This window comes from Ipomoea nil, unplaced genomic scaffold (genome assembly GCF_001879475.1).
Source record: "Ipomoea nil cultivar Tokyo-kokei standard unplaced genomic scaffold, Asagao_1.1 scaffold0317, whole genome shotgun sequence".
NCBI classification, from domain to species: domain Eukaryota; kingdom Viridiplantae; phylum Streptophyta; class Magnoliopsida; order Solanales; family Convolvulaceae; genus Ipomoea; species Ipomoea nil.
The window spans coordinates 1,170,780-1,192,728 of NW_017616745.1; the positions used below are offsets into that span (position 1 = coordinate 1,170,780).

At 38.6% G+C, this 21,949-nt stretch overlaps 2 protein-coding genes across 3 annotated transcripts in view; both read right to left on the minus strand.

Moving 5' to 3' along the window:
- LOC109168169 overlaps positions 1-21,949 on the minus strand; it is a 96,663-nt gene that overhangs the window by 16,882 nt on the left and 57,832 nt on the right. The gene's annotated exons all lie outside the window — the stretch shown is intronic.
- Positions 13,555-20,661, minus strand: LOC109168101. Of its 2 annotated transcripts, none has more exons than XM_019317154.1 (5): positions 20,578-20,661; positions 19,890-20,456; positions 16,301-16,453; positions 15,126-15,598; positions 13,555-14,455 (listed from the first exon to the last, which is right to left on the minus strand). In XM_019317154.1, exons 1-5 carry the CDS (start codon positions 20,597-20,599, stop codon positions 13,748-13,750), a joined length of 1,923 nt encoding a protein of 640 aa, XP_019172699.1. In that variant the 5' UTR covers positions 20,600-20,661; the 3' UTR covers positions 13,555-13,747. The 2 variants fall into 2 exon arrangements, with proteins under 2 accessions (XP_019172699.1, XP_019172695.1); XM_019317150.1 differs by having other exon boundaries at positions 19,890-20,480.

Genomic DNA, 21,949 nt, shown 5'->3' on the forward strand with positions numbered 1-21,949 from the left:
TTGAAGTGCGAATTCCTCTTCGTCGATCATGGCTTCAAAAGTTTCGAGAAAGTTCTGAGAGGTGCCGTGCGCCACTTGTGCCATTGTAGAACTCGATTGTAATCTCTTTCAATCGATTCTTTGAGAGATTTATCAAGGGTGTACCGGTCTGGAGAAGATTGACGAGCAGATGGTTTCGAGATAAAAGATGTTTGAGCAGCTGTTATCTCGTCTACTAGTGCAGGTTCTTGTGTCAGAATTACTGCTCTGCAATAGTAGGTTCTTGTGGAAGAGATTGAGCATTAGTTGTAGCATCTGAGGCTGCTTTCGGGATGTCTTCTGGAGAGCCCGGCTTTTGTGGAAGACTTTGACATCTTTCCTCCATTTCTACAGTAGCAGGTTCTTGTGTCAACTCTCGTAGGAGTTGCTCTGCTAGGGTAGATTCTTGTGGATGAGGAACAGGAGATGCATTCGGATTGATGGATTTGTGAGCAACGGGACTTCTTTCGGGCAGAGCGGTTTTCAGTTCCCCTCAGAGGTAGCTGCTTTCGAGATATCTTCCCCTGTGATGTTGCTCCTTTTGACAAGGGTTCCCGAATTTGAACAGATCTCATTCGACTTCGTTTGCTTAGACGAATGAGAGGTTGATCATCATCATCATCTTCAGAGGAGTTCTGCACTATCAGGGTTTCGAGAGGAGGATCACTTTTCGTCTTTGATTGTGAGATGACCGTCTTTTGAGTCTTAACCGAGAAGAGGGTTTTTCTTGTTTCTGCCGTTTAGGTTTTGGTTGAGCTTCTTCGTCTGCTTTGGGGGTTTTTAACTTTCGTTTGGACTTCCCTTTGGGTAGATTAGGTTCAAGAGAAATGGCCCAATTCCAATGCCTTCTGTTTGTCATATCCAGATGGCTTGTGTTTCATGTGACAGACCTTTTGACCAGGTGGAGCACCAGCACGTAGAATCACTCCTTTTGTGGCAAGAAGATGGCTTATAATGAAACCGAAGCCCATCTTCTTTGCAATGTCTCCAGGACTCTTGCGATTGTATGTGATGGTGTGAGCGATGTTGTGGAAAATGATTTTGGGACAATCAACCTTATGCTCATGAAGAAAAGCGTGCAGCATTTTCAGCTTTTCCCTTGTGACATCATCTGTGCCAGAAGTCTTGTGGTCCACAATCTTGTTGAAGATGTCTACTGCAAACTCATAATCCAACCGGAACCATTTTTTCTTGAGGGGCCAGAAGATTTTATCTTTGGAAGGTGCCTCCTTGTGTCGTATGGATTCATAGAAGTCCTCCGGATCCAGATGATAAAATACCAGATTGGATTTGTAGGACTCATCTCGTCTGGGAAACCCAAAAGCTGATCGAATATCCTCAGCAGTAAACACAATGTGATGTTTATTAACTCTTGAAGATATGCTTGAGAAATCAGAAGCCACATAAGCATTCAAATAAAACTGAGTAACATCAAGAGGGTACCATTCATCATAGCGGTGAGTTACTAAACCAAATAAACCTGTTTCTAGTAAAAGAGCGATTACCGGTCTCCAAAGGCTTTATCCAGGACATACTTACGAAAACCCTTCTTCGTCCCACATACTTCCTCCCGACGATAAATGGAATTTTGGTCTTGATAAACTCTATGTCTTCCGTAGGAAAGCTTGGTATAACTGGAGTGGATGATGGTTCAGGGTGCTCTGGGTTCTTTTCGGAAGGAGCCGCCATTGATGATAGAAAGCTTGACTAAAGAGATCTTTGAGAGGAAGGGATGAAAATTGAGAGAGGTAAAACAGACGGAAGGAAGTTTGAGCAGGGTTTATAAAGCTCCGGGTTGGTGTTCGTAAAATAGCCCATTAAGAAAACTTATTACGAATTTTTTTTAAAAAAAAATTCAGCCGGTTCCTCTTCCTCAAAAGGTAACTGATCATCATGGTTACGTGATAAGAACGTGTACAGATCTGAAACGATCATTCCCTCATTTAATGAGGAGTGAGAAAAAGCACTCAAGTGCTGAGAGGTGCATTAAATGCACGTCTTTGTCCTGTCAGACTAGTGGGATAGAGGCGATTTTCTCGGCCATATGATCCAATGATACTTTATGAACGGTTTAGATTCAAGAAGAGATAGCGTCTTAAGTACGATTCAAAACCCGAATGTTGTTCAGAATTTCATAAGACGCACATAATGTTCCCGAGAGACTCATGATAAACAATCAACATTGTTACCCGAAAGAAGCGGGTAAGATTTGATCAGAACAAACGTCTCAGACTTTCAGCAAGGTTACACAGATAAAACATGACATCATATTAACACATAGATAGGCAATCTTTTATTCAGCAAACGAGAGGAGAAGATACAGAAACATAGATGATGATTTTTAGAAAATCACTTTTTCTTCCTCCCAACCTTCTTGGATGAAGAGCATTCAGGCTTATCTTTCTTCACCCTTCCAAACACTTCCTATACCATCTTTTATAGCGCGGAAAGTTGGAACCAGTAGAGGACTCAGCTTCATCATCTTTGTCATACTTCTCTTCCAAATTTTCTTGTGCCAGAAAGGCCATGTAGTCCTTGTCAATCCATTCTTTTGGATTGTCTCACTTGGATTTTTTGAGATCTTTTTTTCATTTTCTGATTCAACGATGAATCCATCCATATCATCGTAAAGGAACGATGAGTCTGAATCAGAGACGAGATTGATAGGGACACAAGGACTATTGCCTGGATATAAGTCACCTTGCTCCTCCCTGAGGCGCCTAGAGGCCTCTTGGAGCTTGCGAGAGTCATTTCTTGTGAACCTTTTCTTAGGTGCCATTGAGAGAGAGAGAGAGGATGGTGAGAATTGTGAGAAATTCTCTCCCTTTTTATAGCCGAGGATTGAGGGGCTTATCAGTCAGTTTGTCAAAATTGCAATCAATGCTCATTACAGTGTTCAAGATAAGGCTGATTTCAGTTGAGACTAAAATTTTGATTCTCTGTACGGTCTGAGTTCCAACGTGCTTAGCATTCAATAAATTCATAATGAATTTTTGAACTCTTTTTGACCAGATATAACTTGCAATAAATGCACATAACAGTCAGCCTTCCTGTGATCCGAAATCATAAGAACTTATGCAAAGCATTTATTTGGATAACACAGTCATCATGACATACAGGATAGAAAGAGAGAGAGAGACTTAAACATAAAAAGTTCAACCTACTACGGTTCAAAGGAAACGATAGGGCACGTGAAGTTCCAATCGGGTCATCTCATCAGTCACATCAGCCAGATTTGTTGTTTTGGCGTATTCGTCCAACTCTTCTAGAGAGAGAGTGGGTTCGGGTGGCTGATCTGTGACCCGAGAGTGGACCCTTGAGAAATCCTCATAGGATTGAACATTGGGTGGAGGAACTTCAGGAAAGGGGTACCATCGAGAGGTTGGTGTCGATGAAGAGTCTTTGTTGGAGCTCTTCATCCTCATGATTCTCTCATAGGCTTCCTGTCTGGCTTGTTCCAGATGATACCTCTTTTTGGCCCTAGATTCGTCGACAAGAGTGTCAAGAGCCTCTTTATCCTTTTTATAGGCGGGGTTAGGCATCGAGTAGGTTACATTGATCATCTCTCCTTCTTCTTTCAAGCTTATGATGGTGGCATTAGGGAGCTTGCTTGCTTCCTGTAAGTGATGCTTCAGACGGGTAGCCCTCTTTTCTGCTTCGTCCATTTTTCCTTTCTCTTTGTTCATACCTGCAATCCTTTTACTTAGAAAGAAGTGAGTGTGTCTTATGTATGGCGAAACTATTTTATAGGCAAATAAGTGTCGTGGAGATCTATACAAAATCTTTTGGATACTGACACTTTCTTGCGTGAAAGACACGAAAACAAAGATATACGAAAGGATATGGTGAATTATTATGAAGCATGGTGAAATAACATCGCATATTAAGAAAAGAAGGGGTGCTGGACGGTGAATAGACAAAACTGTTGCTTTTGTCCAGCACATCGTTTTCTTTGGCACATCCAATAAAATTGCCTTTATTCTCCGTGTTGGTTCTTTCACTACCTGTATTCATACCTGCAAGAACAAACACTAGAACTTTTGTTAGTGATGTATGCACAAACAATTAGTATACCTTATTGATAAAGATACTAGCGTGTATGTATGGATCAAATCTTGCGAGAATCAAGAATACGAATCTTTACAGATTTGATTATCTGATTTTTAAGTCATTTCAATCATTCCGATCTCATGCCTTAATAGAGAGAATCTTGTCTCACTCAAAGGTTTAGTGAGTATATCTGCCAGTTGATCATCGGTATTGACATATTCGAGAGCAATATCTTTCTTTTCAACATGATCACGAATAAAATGATACTTGATATCAATGTGCTTGGTCCGAGAGTGTAGAACTGGATTGTGTGTGATTGCTATAGCACTTGTATTATCACACTTAATGCTCACTTCTTGGGCATTTATCCCATAGTCTCTTAATTGATGTCTCATCCATAAGATTTGAGCACAACAACTTCCAGCTGCTATGTATTCGGCCTCAGCCGTACTAGTAGCAATGGAATGTTGTTTCTTGCTAAACCAAGACACAATTCTTCCTCCTAGGAACTGGCATGTTCCTGAGGTACTTTTTCGATCAATTCGACAACCTGCGAAGTCTGCATCTGAGTATCCTATTAGATCAAATGATCCTTCTTTCGGATACCAGAGGCCGACATTTTGTGTGCCCTTAAGATATCGCAATATCCTTTTAGTTGCACTTAGGTGACTTTCTTTCGGTTTAGCCTGAAAGCGAGCGCACACACCAACAGCAAATGAGATGTCGGGTCTACTTGCTGTTAGGTATAGAAGAGAGCCAATAATGCCACGAAAATTTTTCTGATCAACTTCCTTTCCTTCATTGTCAATGTCCATCCTAAGGGATGTACTCATAGGTATTTTGACGGAACTTTTTCCATCAATGCCAAACTTTCGGATCAGATCTTTTGTGTATTTGGCTTGGTTTATAAATATCCCATCAGGACATTGTTTAACTTGTAAGCCTAGAAAATAATTCAGTTCTCCCATCATGCTCATTTCAAATTTTCCTTTCATGAGATTGGAGAATTTTTCACATAGATCTGGATTCGTGCTCCCGAAGATAATGTCGTCAACATATATTTGTACCAGTAGGATATGATCATTATCCTTTATACGAAAGAGTGTTTTGTCAACCACTCCTTTTGTGAAGCCACGATTGATTAGGAAACACGACAGTGTATCATACCAAGCTCGTGGAGCTTGTTTCAAACCGTAGAGAGCTTTCTTAAGGTGGTACACCTTTTCGAGGTCATTGTTGATAGCAAAACCAGGAGGTTGTTCAACATATACTTCTTCTTCAAGAAGTCCATTCAGGAAGGCGCTTTTGACATCCATTTGATAGACTTTGAAATTTTTGTAAGCTGCAAAAGCTAAGAATATTCGTATAGCTTCCAATCTGGCCACGGGGGCGAAGGTCTCATCAAAATCAATACCTTCCTCCTGACAATATCCTTTAGCTACAAGGCGAGCTTTGTTCCTAACAATGAGTCCATCTTCACTCATTTTGTTTCTAAAAACCCATTTAGTTCCAATGACATTTTGATGTGATGGTCTGGGTACTAGTTCCCATACTTCATTTCGTTCAAATTGATGAAGTTCTTCTTGCATAGCTATTACCCAGTCAGGATCACATAAAGCTTCATCTACAGATTTTGGCTCTATTTGGGATAAGAAGCATGCCATCATACTTTCGTGTAAAGACGCTCTTGTTCTCACACCTTCTTGAACATCTCCAATAACTTGATCTGGTGGATGATCTTTCAACCATCTAAGATCTGGCTCAAAGACATCTTGAAAAGGCTGAGTATCCATCTCTGGGATATAGGGGAGGTCTATGTAGATCATTGGTTCAGATGGTGCGTTGCTAGAAGGATTGATAGGTTGATTTCCACTTGCTTGTTCAGATGACATCTCGGGTTCTGGTACTTTCGGCTGATACTTCATGTAAGACGAAAGTAAGTCTTCTTCGTCTGAGATGTCTTCATCTACGGATTTCTGGGCATTTTGAGCTGGGATAGCAGGTATCTTGTATCCAGAAGGATTTTTCTCAGATTGTTCATCAAATTTGACGTGGATGGATTCTTCGATAACCATTGTTCGCTTGTTCAGAACTCTGAATGCTTTGCTTATGGATGAATATCCCATGAATAATCCTTCGTCAGCTCTTTCGTCAAATGCTTTAAGATAGCTTTTGCCATTGTTGTGAATAAAACACCTGCAACCAAAAACATGAAAATATCCAATATTTGGAGTCTTACCTTTCCATAGCTCATATGGTGTTTTGTTGTGAGACTTGTTGATTAAGGATCTGTTCTGTGTATAGCATGCGGTGTTTATGGCTTCAGCCCAAAATCTCTTTGGTAGACCTGGGTGTGAGATCATTGTTCGTGCTGCTTCTTTTAGAGTTCTATTTCTTCTTTCGGCTACTCCGTTTTGCTGAGGAGTTCGTGCTGCTGAAAGTTGATGAAATATTCCATTTTGAGCACAGAAATCCTTTATCACTTTGTCGACAAATTCGGTTCCTTGATCCGTTCTGATTCTTGTTATTTTGACTTCCTTCTCTGTTTGAAGTTGCTTCAAAAGATTTGGCAGAGCCGTTTCTGTTTCATTCTTCTTTTTCAAGAAAAGAACCCATGTATATCTTGAAAAGTCATCTACTACCACAAGGGTGTACTTTCTTCCGCTTATACTTGCTGGTTCTATTGGTCCAAAAAGATCCATGTGCAGAAGGCTTAGAGATCGAGAATTTGTGTCTACGTCTTTTGACTTGAAGGACGACTTCAGCTGTTTTCCCTTTTGGCAGGCATCACATAACCTATCTTTCGTGTAAGATGTTTCGGGTAAGCCTCTTACAAGATTCCTTTTTGCAAGCTTACTTATTGTCTTCATGTTCAAGTGGCTTAGCTTGTTGTGCCATTCTTGATTGAGATCTGCATTGCTCTTGGCTACAAGACAAATGTTAGTATTAGAAGAATTTAATGAAATTACATACATGTTCTTCTTTCGTTGGCCTGTAAGTGCTGTCCTGCCATCCTTCGTGTTTATGATTTTGCACTCTTCTTTAAGGAATTCTACTTTGTATCCTTTGTCGCAGAACTGACTTGTGCTTAGAAGGTTGAATTTAAGTCCTTCTACATAAGAGACATCTTGTATGATTATTCCTTTCTTGATGATATCTCCTTTTCCTCGAGTTTGGCCACTTGTTTCTCCTCCAAAGATGACTTTGGGTCCATTTATTTCTTTGAAGTTGCTCAAAATTGTTTTGTCACCAGTCATATGTCTTGAGCATCCACTGTCTACATACCATATGACCTGTTTCTCCTGCATCAAAGATTATGTATTTTTAGGTACCCACTTAGTTTCGGGTCCTTGGGGGTTAGTAGTTAATTTTGGAACCCATATTAACCTAGAGTGCACATGACTCATCCTTGGTCCTCTGTATCCGTTGGAGGTGCGATAATCGAAATAAACACTAGCAAAGATTTTGTCCTTATACTTCCTTTGTTGCTCTTTTGGTGGAGGATTTTCATAATGCCAACGATAATTGGTTTGTTTACGTCGATGTGTTATCTTAAGAGCTTTCCTCGAGAGGAGTTCCGGGTAAACAAACCAATCTTCTTCTGAAGGCCCAGTCCTTCCATTCCCATACCCAGATCTTCTGAGGATCCTTTCAGGTTGTTCGTTCTTTGAGAATTCCTGAGCAGAACTCTTTAGATGATATTGCCTCTGGTTAACATTTGTCTTTTTATAGGATCGAGAATTCCAGTTAGGCTGACTCAGTTTTTGGTGTGGACTTTTTCCACTGCCATTTGGTCCATTCCTTTTGACACATATCTGTCTAGGATTGCCTTTACTAGGTTTTCTCTTTCCTGTTTCCACAATTCGTTGTACAGCCTTTCCTTTCGGTTGGCTTGTTGATTGTGGTGCTGTGACATTGTTATGTACCATCATAGGCTCGGGCAGCTGGGTTGGTCCTTGAACAAATATGGTTGCAAGACTCTCATGTGAGTATGCATTGTTCGTTTCGACTTGTGAAGAGGAGCTGGAGTTAAAACCAATTCCGGTTTTCTCTCCGGGCAGTCTGGATTCGTTTAACATTCTGTCCATTAAGTTGGATGACTTGTTAAACTTGTCCAAAACTTCAAGCAATTCTTGCTCTCTCTTTTCTTTTGCTGTGCACTGCTCCTTAAGAGCGAGAACATTTTTCTCGAGTTGTTCCTTAGCAATGATCAGCATTTTGTTCTCAATTCGAACTTGCTCTAATTCATTATGGCTAGTCATGAGCCGAGAGTTCTCCTCTTTCAGCTTGGAGTAAGTGCTATTTATCAACTTAAACCTCCTCATCATTTCAGTGACAGATTCACTGGAGGTTTGACTCACTAAAGAACTTGATTCGGCTGAAAAGCAAGAAGAAGAATGAGAGTTTACCTCTTCTTCATCTGCCATGAGGCATAGTTCCTCTGATTCTTGGCTGTAGAGGCATAGTAGTCCTTTCTCCTCATCACTGCTTTCGTCTTCTGAGCTTGAGCTTGAGGTACTACTTTCGGGTATAGCTTTTTCAGTGTTTTCGGCAACCACCATTGCTTTTCTTCTTCCCTCACTCCTAGAGTTTGATGATTCTGGTTTATCACTTTTCTTGTGTTTTTCTCCAGATTCCCTTGAGGAGCTTGTGATATCGTTGCCATCTTGATATTTTCTAACCATTGGATAAGGGCAGTTCGCTTTGAAGTGCCCTGGCTTTCGGCAGTTGTAGCACAACAGCTGTGAATCAGTGGCTTCGGTCTTTGAAGCCTGAGGGAAGCTTTCATGCTTCTTTCGGTGGCTTGACCATTGTGGATCTTGAAAGTTGTTCTTCCTCATGAATCTTTTCATCTTCCTGACAAATAGGGCATATTGTTCGTCAGTTAAAAAATCACAAGAGTTAGATTTCGACCTGTTAGGAGTTGACGCCGCCTGATTTGCTACGAGGGCAATATTTCTCGTTTCTGGTTCCTCAGCATCTTTCGGTTCGTGTTCAAATTCATATGCTTTGAGATCACTGAAGATTTTGGCGGTGGGTGTTGTTTTCATGTCACGATTATCTCTCATCGCGATGACCTTCATCTCCCATGACTTCGGCAATCCACGAAGAATTTTTAGATTCATCTCCTTTTCGGTGAGTTCTTTTCCAAGGTCTGATAGGTCTCCCATTAGTCTTGTGAATCTTAGCTCCATCTCCATGATCGTCTCGTTTGGTTGCATCTTAAAGTCTTCGAACTTCTTCATGGCTATTGTCAGTTTGTTGTCCTTTTCTTGTTCATCTCCTTCTCCCAGGTCCATTAGAACTTTCCATACTTCCATAGCATTTTTACATTTTCTGACTCTGGGGAAGAGTGAATCATCTAGAGAGTTGTAAAGAATGTTCCTTGCCACATTGTCCAGGATTGCTCTTGTTCTTTCTTCCGAGTTATACTGTTCTTTCGGCTTAGGTATTATTTGTGGAGCATCTGGTCCTTGAGCAGCAGCCTGTGCATTTGCCATCATCACTGTGATAGGTCCAGTAGTTATGACGTCCCACATTTCATCATGAATAGAGCACAGAAGAGCCTGCATTCTTAATTTCCAGTCATCAAACTTGGCAAGACTAAAAGCAAGCTGTCTAGAGCGATTTTGTGCATGTTCTTTTTCCATTTAAAAAAAAATCGTGCAACGAAGAAGATCCAAAAAAAAAGATCAAAGGTGGATCTACCAGGCAGTAAAATGCAAAAAGCCTTCACCGTTCAAGGTATTCGGTTCTGATACCACTTGTTGGTCCCGATAGATTGAGAGGTGAGTCTAGAGGGGGGGGGGGGGGGGTGAATAGACTCTCGTTTTTCTTTAGATTCTTTAAAAGAAAAACCCTGACAACACTTTTGAGTAAGATAAGCACAGCGGAAAGGTTATTAAGAGAGGGTTGCACGAGTTTGATAAAAAGATAGGATGAGTGATGAAAGAGATGATATGCAAGCAGTAAACTAAAGCAGTAAGTAAAGAGAAGAGCGAGACGAGATTTTATAGTGGTTCGGCCAAACTTTGCCTACTTCCACTCTTCTTCCACAACTGCTGGAAGGATTGCACTATCACTCTTTAGTACAATTACACAAAGACTTCCTTGATCACTAAGCCGGACAGCCTTTGAAGGTTTTTCAACTCCGAGAGTTTACTCCGCCTCTATCAACTTCTTCTTCTAAGTTGAGGTTGGTGAGAAAGTATTTCTTGATTCCTCAAACTGTGAAGTCTTGTTGGTGTGGATGATTGCTTCAAGAGTTCAAGACTTCTTACAAGATGTAGGGCAGTGATGATTGATCTACTTCAAATGCCTTAACACCTTAAATAGCTGGTTCGCAAAGAGCTTTGAGATTTGTTCACTTTTTAAGAGCTTTTTGCAAGAGAGTGAGTAGAGTGATAAAATGAACCAGCACCTTCTTAGTTGATGAAGGTTGGTTTATATAGGTGATGAAAATTCATCCGTTGGAGGGAGATGAATTTTTCAAACCTTTTATCTGTTGGACAAGGACCATGGAGCCTCATGCATTTAATGCTTCATTAATGGGTTTGTACTATGTAGCCGTTGAAGGTATGGAGGATCTGATGACTTTTGTCTTTTAGCTCCAGAGATAGTACAACTTCATTAAATGCTCTTTGGATAGCGTGTCCCATGAGTTGAGGTCCTTATTGTCCTAGGATGTTGTCAAATCAGACAGGTAGAGCATTCTTCTTGTTGATGAGAAGAAGAATACTTGTTGAGATAGTCTTGAAAAGAACTGTCTTTTTAATGACAACTCCTTCTTTCGTTGCTGTGGAGTCTTCTTTCGCCTTGATCAGCCTATCTTCTATTCATAACTCTTTTCGTGTGTTTGTTCTAGCTTAACACGAATTACATATGAGTTATGGCAACTTTCGTCTAGAACGAAAGTAGCGATACAATACAAAACGTAAGAGTTAGGGGTCTACTTTCTACATTACATTACATTGGTATCATCAAAATCCTAATACAAGGTTCCTAACAGTACTAATATAATAATTATATAAATAATTAGACTTGATGAGCAAATTAGTAAGAATTGGGTTTAGTTGATGACTTGGGTTAATTATTTTCCTTTTTATTATTTTAATTTTTTTTTTTTGAATGCTTTTATTATTTTAATTAGTTAGCCAATGTTTTAATTGTTTTATCGGCTAGCCCAAGTGTCTTTTGTTTTATTTGCTTTTATTTTGGTTTTGTTTTAATTAGCTTTGTGCGTACGGCAGAATCATCGACACCAAAGGAAGACCTTTCTTCGAATGGCGTCCACGAATTGCTACGAATCGAAGACTCCGTCTGTTGGGCTCCGTGAATTGCTACGAGTTAGACGAGACAATGGTGAAGGCGTGAAGCAGAGAGTAATTGGAGCCTACTTTGCTAATTTTCTATGGTTAGGAAATTAAAGTTTATTTATTTATTTTAGGTTTTATGTGGTTCAAGAAATTGATTTAGTTTGTGGATGTTAGAGAAATTAGGGTTATGTTGAGTTGATTAGGGAGCCTGAACTAGTATAAATAGGGATGGATTTTTCAGTAAAGGAAATCAGTTTTCTTAGAATAATTTTATTTTAATGTAAACACTCCCTGCAATGTAATGCTGAGTTTTAATTTTCCAATTCAAGGATTATTGAAGTTTGATTCTACAAGACCAGTGAGATTTATTTAGCTTAATTTTATTCTCTGCACTTTATTATTTATATATCTCCTATTATATGAGTTTTAATTATTGCTTGATTAATTGTTGCAAAAGGGCCCTTTGTTCAATTGTCAAGGTATTAAATTGCTATTTAGAACTTTGAATCCGTAATTGTTTAAGTGTTCTAAAGCTAGTAGCAAATAACATAGTTGACTATAAATTAGATTTTCAATCTTATGTTATGAAGATATATAGTCTAGCTTAAATGAATCATGCTTTTGAGTTTGTTGGCTAGAATTGGTAATCTTTCTAATTCTTTTAATGCTGTTAGTAAATTAAATCCTAAGAGCCTATTTAGGATTGTTTATTAACTAGGGAAGTAATCAAAGAGCTTGTTTTGATTATCGACAAAGTAAGGAAAGATAGGTTATTAGAGCTTGTTAATAAACATAACCAATTTGGTAAAGAGTAAAGTAATTATTTCTTGGAAATCAATGATCTGTCTTGTTAGAATTGAATTGATATTATTCCTTGAGTTGGATACTAGTTGCTATTGATTATTTGATATTTGATATTTGATATTGTTTGCATTTTTATTGTCGCTATTTAATTTTCAATTCTCGTCTCATTCTTTGTTAAGTCTTTTGGTATAAAATTTAATCGAACCAATCTCTGTGGGTACGACCTTACTCATCACTATTGCAATTAATAAGAGTAAGTAATTTATTATTTGTTGGATTCGACACCCACCACTTGTTCATGCTTCAACATTTTTTCATGTACAATGATCTTCGACAACCACGCTAAAAAACATATATATGGAATCATGGCAATTAAACAAACTTCCTAGTATATATGTGTAAAGTCATATAATGAGTTGAATCTTGTATTACTCGTGTTTCATACTTCAACTTTTCAATTTTAAAAAGTTTTTGGATATTTAGTTAGGTTGAGACGGAAATCTAACGTCAGTGACCAAACGAGTCACCTCTTTATTCATAATTAAGGGATTAAAACGGATATAATTAGTCATAATTGAGGGGTAAAAAACAGATATATATATATATATATATATATATATAGTCATAACTGAAGGACCTAGCTAGTCGAAACTTGGGTATAACTAAGACACCAAAGACGCAATTTTTCCAAATATATAACCAAAAAATAACTATACTACACACCATACTGTACTGTAGTGAAGTTTGCCAAAGCCATGGATTAGCTTTGTTGAAGATAGGATAATCGTATTTGACTATGACCTCCAAAGGTGATGTATCATTGTCTAGTGTATCATGAAGAGTCAAATCAGGGTATTTATCAGCCAACTCCATTGCCACCACTGAAAATTAATCAATGAATTGTAATACCTCAATAAATGCATTGGTATCTGATCTTAAAATTAACTCTACTAATAGATAGACTTAATACCATCTGGAATCCTCGGTTTCGCCACTTTTAATTTTAAATTTTCAAATTGTTTTCATCTGTGGTCCAAATTAATCACTCATAGTCCTTCAACTATCAAACTTTAACTATCCATGGTCCTTTTAGGAGGACCACACTTAGTTAAATTTTGAAAGTTGAAGAATCAGATGTACGTGGTTAACTTGGACTAGGGAAGATAACAATTTGAAAGTCGAAGGACCAGTCAATTTTAACATTTATGACTATACTTGGAGGATCCCATATGGCATTAACTCTGTATAGATAGTACATACCATATAATTTAGATTTGTGGCACCACTTTGGCCTGCATATGGATTAGCTTTCCCATCTTCATTATTCTTAGTGACACCCAAGAAATAGAGATACACTTCCACGTTGTAATTACTTAAATATTTGATTCCAATAACAAAGTAACAATATAAAACAGACAAACAAACAACCAAAGACCACCATAATTTTTCCGTACGTAAATCAAACTTATTTATTATTACAAGCAAACTATGTTTCAACTGAGAAAAAAAAAAGACAAAAACCAATACAAACAACAATATATATATAATACAGCAAAAAGCTAGGTAGATGCTCTTAGTTTCTTTAAAATGGCCCGTCGGTAGGTGGACCATAGGAAAGCTAGGAGGAGTCGGAATTGAAGAAGCACAACTGAACCAACCGTCACACCTGTAATTGCCATCAAAACAATACGAATCGACATAGCAGTCTTACAAAACACCAGATAAACTGTGGTAGAAAAGGAGGCCATCATAAAGAAAACAGAACTTTGCAAGGTGACGAGGCCGATGATTAATTTGATGGGGAGAGAGCGTAGGAAATCTTCTTCTGCATAGCGCGAAGTTAGGATGGACAAGAAGACTAGCAGGGAAGGAACGGACGTAAAGAGGGAGACACTATTGAAGATATAAAAGGTTCTGAAAGCATCCTTTCTGGAGAAGATGGGGAGGCCCTCAGGTGGGGTTTCATCAATGGGACCTTTAATTGTACCATTGATTGAAACATTATTAGCCGCCGGTGGGAATATTGTGGCGTTAAAGCCCTGGGTGAGTACACCGTCACTGTTGCCGCCGGGGACTGTAATAGCGGCGGCGAACACCACAGTAACAATGAGCGCGGCTACAATGGAGCATGCACTTGCTGTTTCCTTCATCCATCTCTCCCCTTCCTTTTTCAAGTCTCTATGCTCATCCGTGAACACCATCTTTGGTGTTTTCTCATCATTATTTCTCAGTGATGAGAAATATGGCGGTGCAATCTTTTGCACTTCCTGCACAATCAATCAATCAATGAATTGAAGTTAATTGTTTGGTTTGAGAATCCCTGTTTGGTAAATGGTTGTTAGCTTTAGAAGGTATAACTAGTTGATACATTAGCTGATTGTAGAAAAATGTTTGGTAAATTAACTGTTAGCTGATAGCTGTTAGGTATTAATTAATTGAGTTAATTAGAGGGTACAACTAGTTGATACATTAGTTGATTGTAGAAAAATGTTTGATAAATTAACTGTTAGCTGATAGCTGATAGCTATTAGGTATTAACTAATTGAGTTAATTAGAGGATACATATAACTAGTTGATACATTAGCTGATTGTAGAAAAATGTTTGATAAATTAGCTGTTAGCTGATAGCTGATAGCTATTAGGTATTAACTAATTGAGTTAATTAGTGGATACATATAACTAGTTGATATATTAGCTAATTGCAGAAAAGTGTTTGGTAAATTAACTGTTAGCGGACAGCTGTTTGCTATAATATTTTTCTCAAAAAGCTAATTGCAAAGTTGAACAACTTTTTGAATTTTAACAATTTGGAATTACAAAAGCTAATTAACCAATAATAGTGATCAAATAAACTAAAATTGACTAATAGCTAACTATTTTACCAAATAGTGTCAATATATGCATGGAAGGGTATGATAAAAAATTTAAAGTAAGTACCTTAAACCATTGCAGCTCCCACTGCATATGAAGAGCTGAACCAGAAACAAGGTTAAAAACATCTATGCTGCTGAGGTTGGAATTGAGTTTATTTGAAGGTGCCAATTTCCCAGCCAAATGTACTATGTTGTTTCCATTCTTGTCTCTTTCCTCTACTAAATCATGCTTAAGCACACTATTTCCACGAACAAGGTAACTAAAAACATTTGTGCTGCGGTTCTCTACTGCAATGTGAAGTATATTCTGCTGACTTTTGTCGTCTTTGTAATAAGCCGTCGTAGGATATGCTTCCACAATTTTTTCGACCACCTCTTCAATGTCCAAGTACGCTGCTTCAATTATTGCTTCTTTTGCAAGTAACTCAACTTGTGTGCCATTTAAGTTTTTTAGTTTATCGCACAAGCATTCCACAAGCTTCACTGCTTCTTTGTGCTTCAAAATTTGTTTCTCTACACTTTTCTTCCCCAACAACGCTGATAAAAACAACATAAACATGGCAACATATATATATATATATATATATATATATATATATATATATATATATATATATACAAATTAAACTCCTTGCAACTAAGTGTAATTAAAGGAATAAGGGTTAAATAAGTCATTGAACTGCATATGATTGCAATTAGATTACTCAACTTATAAAACTACAATTGAGTCCCAAAACTAACTAATTTCGTACAATTAATCCCCTTTACAGAATTACAGGTTAGGTTACTTAAAAGGTTGCCCCAAATTAAAAATATTTTTTAAAATTTATTATTGTGAGCATATAGCCACTAATGTACAATTCAATTATCAGCTTAGGCTTTTAGTTGAGATGGAGCACATGCTTCAATTTGGTATCAGAGCTAGACCAAAGGTCATGGGTTTGAATCTCAATATCATGATTCTTTGTCTCGGGCGAAGAGTTTTATAAAAAAAAATTTAATAATTATTTTTAAAAAATATTTTAAATTTAAGTGGCCTGTTAGTAACCTGAAAAACCTGTAAATTAGACTAATTGCATAAAATTGGTTAGTTTAAAGACACAATTGTAGTTTTTAAGGTTATTAAGTGATATAATTGTATTATCGTGTGCAATTATATGGCCAATTTGACCCTTATTGCTAAGTTAAATTAAATTAAATGAATGAAATATATAACCCAAAAATAACTATACTACTCACCATGTCGTATTGCAGTTTGCCAAAAATGTAGATTAATTTTGTGAAAGATAGGATAATCGAATTTGACTATGGCCTTCAAAGGAGATATTTCCTCGTGTAGTGCCAGATGAAGACTCAACTCACGATATTTATCAGCCAACTTCGTTGCCTCCACTGAAAATTAATAAATAATTAAATTGTAACCTACATTGAGACAAGATATAGATTAAATTATTTTAAAAAAGATTGCACTCCAGTTTCATAAAAGAACTTAATCCAGAATGTGCCTTAATCTGCCCTCCTACAATATATTTTAATATACTGAAAGTTGAATACATTAAAAAAAGAAAATGAACTTTAATTTCAAAAAGTAACCTTCAACGATGTAAAAAAAAAAAAAAAAAAAAAAAAACACTGTAATAAAAATAAACATCCATCTTGTCCCGTCACCCGTGCATGATCTTTGGTATAATGATTGCCTACAATCGTGATTGCTAACTGATGGATTAAATTAATCTTGATGGCCCCAATTACTTAACTCAATAATAGAGAAAATAACAAATAAAGAAATAATAATATGAAAAGACAAGAAATGTGTGCCATATAGACAAAGTTTGTATTAATATAATGTTTCTGAAATGCCATTAAAAGAGAATGTGTGATCAAGTGAGGATCTCGCAACCAAGACAATAGTTGGTGAATTTATACTAGGTTGTCCCTTTAACCGCCCCAAAAATAGGGAAAGTGGTTGTAACCACTTTGACCATGCCCGGCCTCGAGGCTAGGCTTTGCTTGACCCCAAGGGCTGTGGTTGAGGACGAGCACAAGACTCGACCCCGGGACCCCAGTCCAACAGGACCCGTCTTGCTCCGGTCCACTGGGTCGATTTGTTCTAGATCCATCTCCATTATATCCATCACCAGTCTCGCACTCTTCGAGCTGCGAGAAGTCGTCAGTGAGAGAGAGTAGATCCAAGCTGTATTCCGACCTGGTTTCTCAAATAATTCTATTCCAGTTAGCTTCCTTGTTTTGCTTTCAAGGTACTGCCTCTTCGACTTGGGACCTTGCTTTGGCTTGGGTTCTTTGCGGCCGAGGCCCAACCATGGCTCAACCCCGTTGGGGCTAAGTTCAAGTCTCCCACACCCTATGTGGCCGAGCTTGGTCTTGGCATTTCTTAGTTTTCCCTTCCTCTCGAGTCTTGTTGGAGCACCTTCACTTTCTTGAGAACATGGATGAGTCCACTTGGAGGCCGAGGAGGATGTTGTTGCCTCTGTAATGGTTGTTCCAACACGACCGACCCCGACGTAGCCGACCCCAACTCCAAGGTTTAGGCTTGATTGTAGCTTGCTCATCTTCATTCATCTTGCCGGCCAGGTAGTTCGAACTATTTTGATATGGACCGAAGTGTTTAGCTTTCGTGCAATTGCTTGAACTTGTGCCTTCACTTAGCTTTTCAATTCACCTTCTTGATGCGCCCTCCACATTTTTTGGCCAAGCCCCTGCTCGGGCCAAGGGAAGGGGGGAGACGTTGCTTAGCCCCTGCTCAGTTCACCTTATGAGTATATATTTTGCTTCTCAGCCCAAACTCAGGGCTTAGGCTCTGTTTAGGGGTCAGACCCCCTGCCATGGGCTCGGATTTTTTTGGTAGGCTAGCCTTTTGGTCAAGGGTTTAACTTGGGCAAAAAAAACTCTTCACATCGAATATCATATAGAGAGTCACAATTAGGTGCGTATAGAACTCGTGAATTTCATGTAGGATAGATGAATATATAACGTATGATTAGAGCGACATGCCCTTAGTTTCGATTAAAAAAATCCCTTCCTTGTGACCCTTATTGTACCATGTAGGTCCCGACAGCTGAACCACAAAGGCTAGACATTTGCTTACTGCGCACAAGGAGGCCCCTTTGAGAGGTAGCTCCAACACTGTCGCTGGTGAGACTCGATCCCTGGTCATTCTTTCAACTTTTCACCTCTATGACCAATTGAGCTGCCCATGCGGGTAGCAAAGAGCTTACCATGTTATGTGGAGTGAAGGACTTTCCACATTAATGTTTTTTATTTGAATAAGTTGGTAGTTGGACACATTAAATAGTAGATAAAAATAACATAAAAGAAAATTTATACTAGTAACAATAATTAATACTTATCTCTAATTTCAAATTGTTTCAGGCCTTCGCCCTTGTGATTGAATATGTGGAGTCATAGTCGTGTTCTTCTCGTCATGGTGAGAGCTCGAAGCTCAATCTCTGGTTTCGATCTCCTAACCGTTCCACGCGGGATGCTTGCTCTCATCAAGGCGGGGTTCGAAGCCCGCGACTCGACAACATTCGTGAAAATGACTCCTCCACCAAGGGGTCGTTCGCGGTCAGCCCCGGCTTTAGTCGATCTCGAGTCGACACACAAGCGCCTAACCGCCCCAAGGCGGACTTGGCTCAAGTTAGTCGGCTCCTTGATACTCCTGCATGTCTTGACTAACATTACCTCCTCCTTGCCTATCCGTTGGTCAGGGTGAGTTGATCTCCCCCCGACTTGAGCTTCTAGGCCTCGAGGAAGTAGGGTGTTCGGCCCACTATGCCCACTTGCGAGGCGGGGTGAAGGTCGGTGCCCCTTGAGAGATCTCAGGGCCTACCCGGGGGGTGGGGTCAGATCCCTCATTGGAGCTCCTCCACGAGGCGGGTCAATAAGGTAGCAGTTTGTTGGATCGCGACTACCTCCTTTTGAAAGGCCTTGGTTCGGGGGGGGGGGGGGGCGGGGGGGGGGGTTATGGGAGTTGACCCGCCATGGCGGTTGTTGTTGAGTTGATCATGTAGGTCCCCTGCCGACCTCACGGAGAGGGTTTTTTCGACTTGCAATCCCATTGAAGTCGTTTCCATCCGGGGACACATGGGTGTTGCGTGAGTCATGCGAATTTCAAAAGTTGGATCTCGATCTTGCCAAAGCTAGTAGGTAGCACGCTCGAACTTGTATATCGAGCACCAATGATGGATTTAATTATCTCAGATGGCCCGGATTATCAAGCCCGATAATCAAAGAATACGACATGTAAACAAATAATGGTATGAAAAGACAACGAAAATGTGCCACAGAGACAAATCTTGTATTAAGGAATGTTGTAAGATATATGGTTAATACTGAGTATGTGATTGGACAATAAAGATGATGGATATTTATACTTAGGAGTCCCCTAACCGTCCTCTTAAAAAGTAGGAGATAGTTGCAATTACTTAACCGCGACCGACCCCACTTCACACCCACGGTCGAAGCCCGGGCTGAGGTCCAAGCCGAGGCCTAGGCCGAGCGCTATGCCGAGGCCCAGGTTGGACTCGGCGTAAGCGGCCTGGGTCAACACGGGTCTTGGAGGCTCCTCTCTGGGACCCCGGATCCACCCAAATCCTTCCTTTTCCGCTCCACGGGGTTGGTTTGTTCGGGATCCCTCTCCAATATATCCATCAGTAACAAATCAAAGTTATCTAACTTTTATTTGGCATTAGTGAATCTATCCCTCACTTGAGTTGTATCTTAATTAGGAATTGAAATATGAAATGCATTGATATCTATCCATATATCATAAAAATTAACACTGCACGTATAGATAGTTCGTACATACCATAGAATTTAGACTTGATTAAGTTAACAAGAATAGTGGCACCACTTGGGCCTTCATATGGATTAGCTTGCCCATCTTCATCATCCTTAGTGACATCCAAGAAATAGCGATACACATCCTCGCTCTCGAGAGTGTTTTGAGCTGCGTAATGAAGGGGGAGAAGACCCTTTTCGGAGGTGTTATAGAGGAGACTGGAATTCCTCCGAATAAGAACTTCAGCCACCCCAATGTTTCCATAACGGGCAGCAAGGTGAAGTGGGGCTAAGCCCTTGCGGTTTCTGAGAAGAAGAGCTTCATCTGGCAACTCTGCTACAAGCTTTTCTACTACCAAGGAAAAGGAGGAAGCATGGCGGCCGTCCCCTTTAGCAGCAACATGCAAAGCAGTGTCTAAGTTGTTGTTGAGAGGATCAACAATATTATTATTATTATTATTATTATTATTATTATTATTATTATTATTATCATGTTGGTTGCTGAACAATAATTCTTGAGATTCCTTCCAATTTCCTTCCACTATAGCTCTGTACAATCTCAAATATTTTCCTTCTTCAACCGCTTTATATTCACCTGATTCAAGGTCATGATGATCATCTGCATGCGGTGGGAACATATATAAATACTTTTGCAATCTGCAGATTCATAAGTATATACAGTAATCAAGCTACTTAAGAGAATAGTCGTATCATACCATTCTTGCCTTGAGAAGCCATTGATAGCTGCAGATTCACTTCTTCCCAAACTCAATTGTAAGCTTAGATTGTATTGGGAAATATAGATCAGAAACTGATGAGTATATATATATATATATAGAGAGAGACTGGCAAGTCATATGAGTTCTACTACATGTACTCCTAAATCATACTCTCTCAAATTTACTTCCTGGTGTGACGAGCTCTAATAAGTCATTTTATTCATGTGGACCCCTATAAAAATGTTTATATCAATATTTTAAGTGTGAGATGGAGTAAGAGTTGGGAGTAGAGAATGTGAGTACATGTAGTATTTTCCTGACCATATACATGTATAGCCTGTCAATGATGACTAGCTAGAATTCAACTTGCTGAAAATTGCTAGTTGAAAAAAAAATGAGATGAGGTGGAAAGAGCCAAAAAAGAAATTGATAGTTGAGGAGTGGAGTTCCATCACTTTTGCTAATGAAGAACATATTTCCATGGATTTTAGATGGTTATTATTGTTGTGTTATTGCATATTAAGGAATAATCTCAGATTCTCAGCTAAGTGAGTAAAATTATTGACTTAGTAACTATAAGGTTTAAGTTCGATTACCTATGATGTTGTTTATTAGACTTTTTAATTGAGTAGATCAATTTTGAACAATATAGACCTGTTTACCTTCTTATGGTCATTTGCTGTCACAAGAGAGCTTCACCCATAATCCATTTCTAGAAAATCATTGCAGACTTTGTCATAAATCAAAGTGAAATTGTATGTATATTGATGCCAATTAAAGTTTTAGATAAAATTTATCGTAAAAAAATTAGGTGATAAGATAATTAAAAGAAAAAAAAATAACAACAGACTAAATACACTAAACAAATTATTGTATGGTAAAAAAAATCAAAATTATATGTATTTATTTATTTTTTTAGAAAAAGATTTGAAACATTAAATGTGAACCATGCGCAGCCTTATTATGTGTCTAACTAATAATGTAATCCTGCAATATATCCTATCCTATAGCTATATAAGCACAATATCTTTTTTTTTTTTTTGAAAGTAAGCACAATATCTAATAATCCATAGTTTAATAGACTAATAGTCTTGTTTGTTTGTATTATATTAAAGCTAGGGAGAATAATTCAGTTAGCTCATACTCTTGTTAGAGCCTTTTTTGGCTTCGCAATTAGGATTAGGGTTCTTCTTTGGCTTCGCACAATTAGGATTAGGGTTCTACTACTTCGCGATTTCACTTTTCAAAAGCAAATACTGTATTGTATTGTATTGAATATTTGCTCTTGTTAGAGCGGATTATTCTCAATCTGGTTCTCTTGTTTGGTTATCTTTTATTCCTAATTGTATTGAATATTTATTTTAATGAA

Bases quoted from the DNA above. Each gene is read 5' to 3' on its own strand.
- LOC109168101 (XM_019317150.1), bottom strand. From the start codon at position 20,599: ATGGCTTCTCAAGGCAAGAATG. The intron at 20,481-20,577 runs GTATGATACGAC...CACCGCATGCAG, and splicing joins GGCTTCTCAAGGCAAGAATG to ATGATCATCATGACCTTGAA. The intron at 16,454-19,889 runs GTATGTACGAAC...ATTAATTTTCAG, and splicing joins AATCAAGTCTAAATTCTATG to TGGAGGCAACGAAGTTGGCT.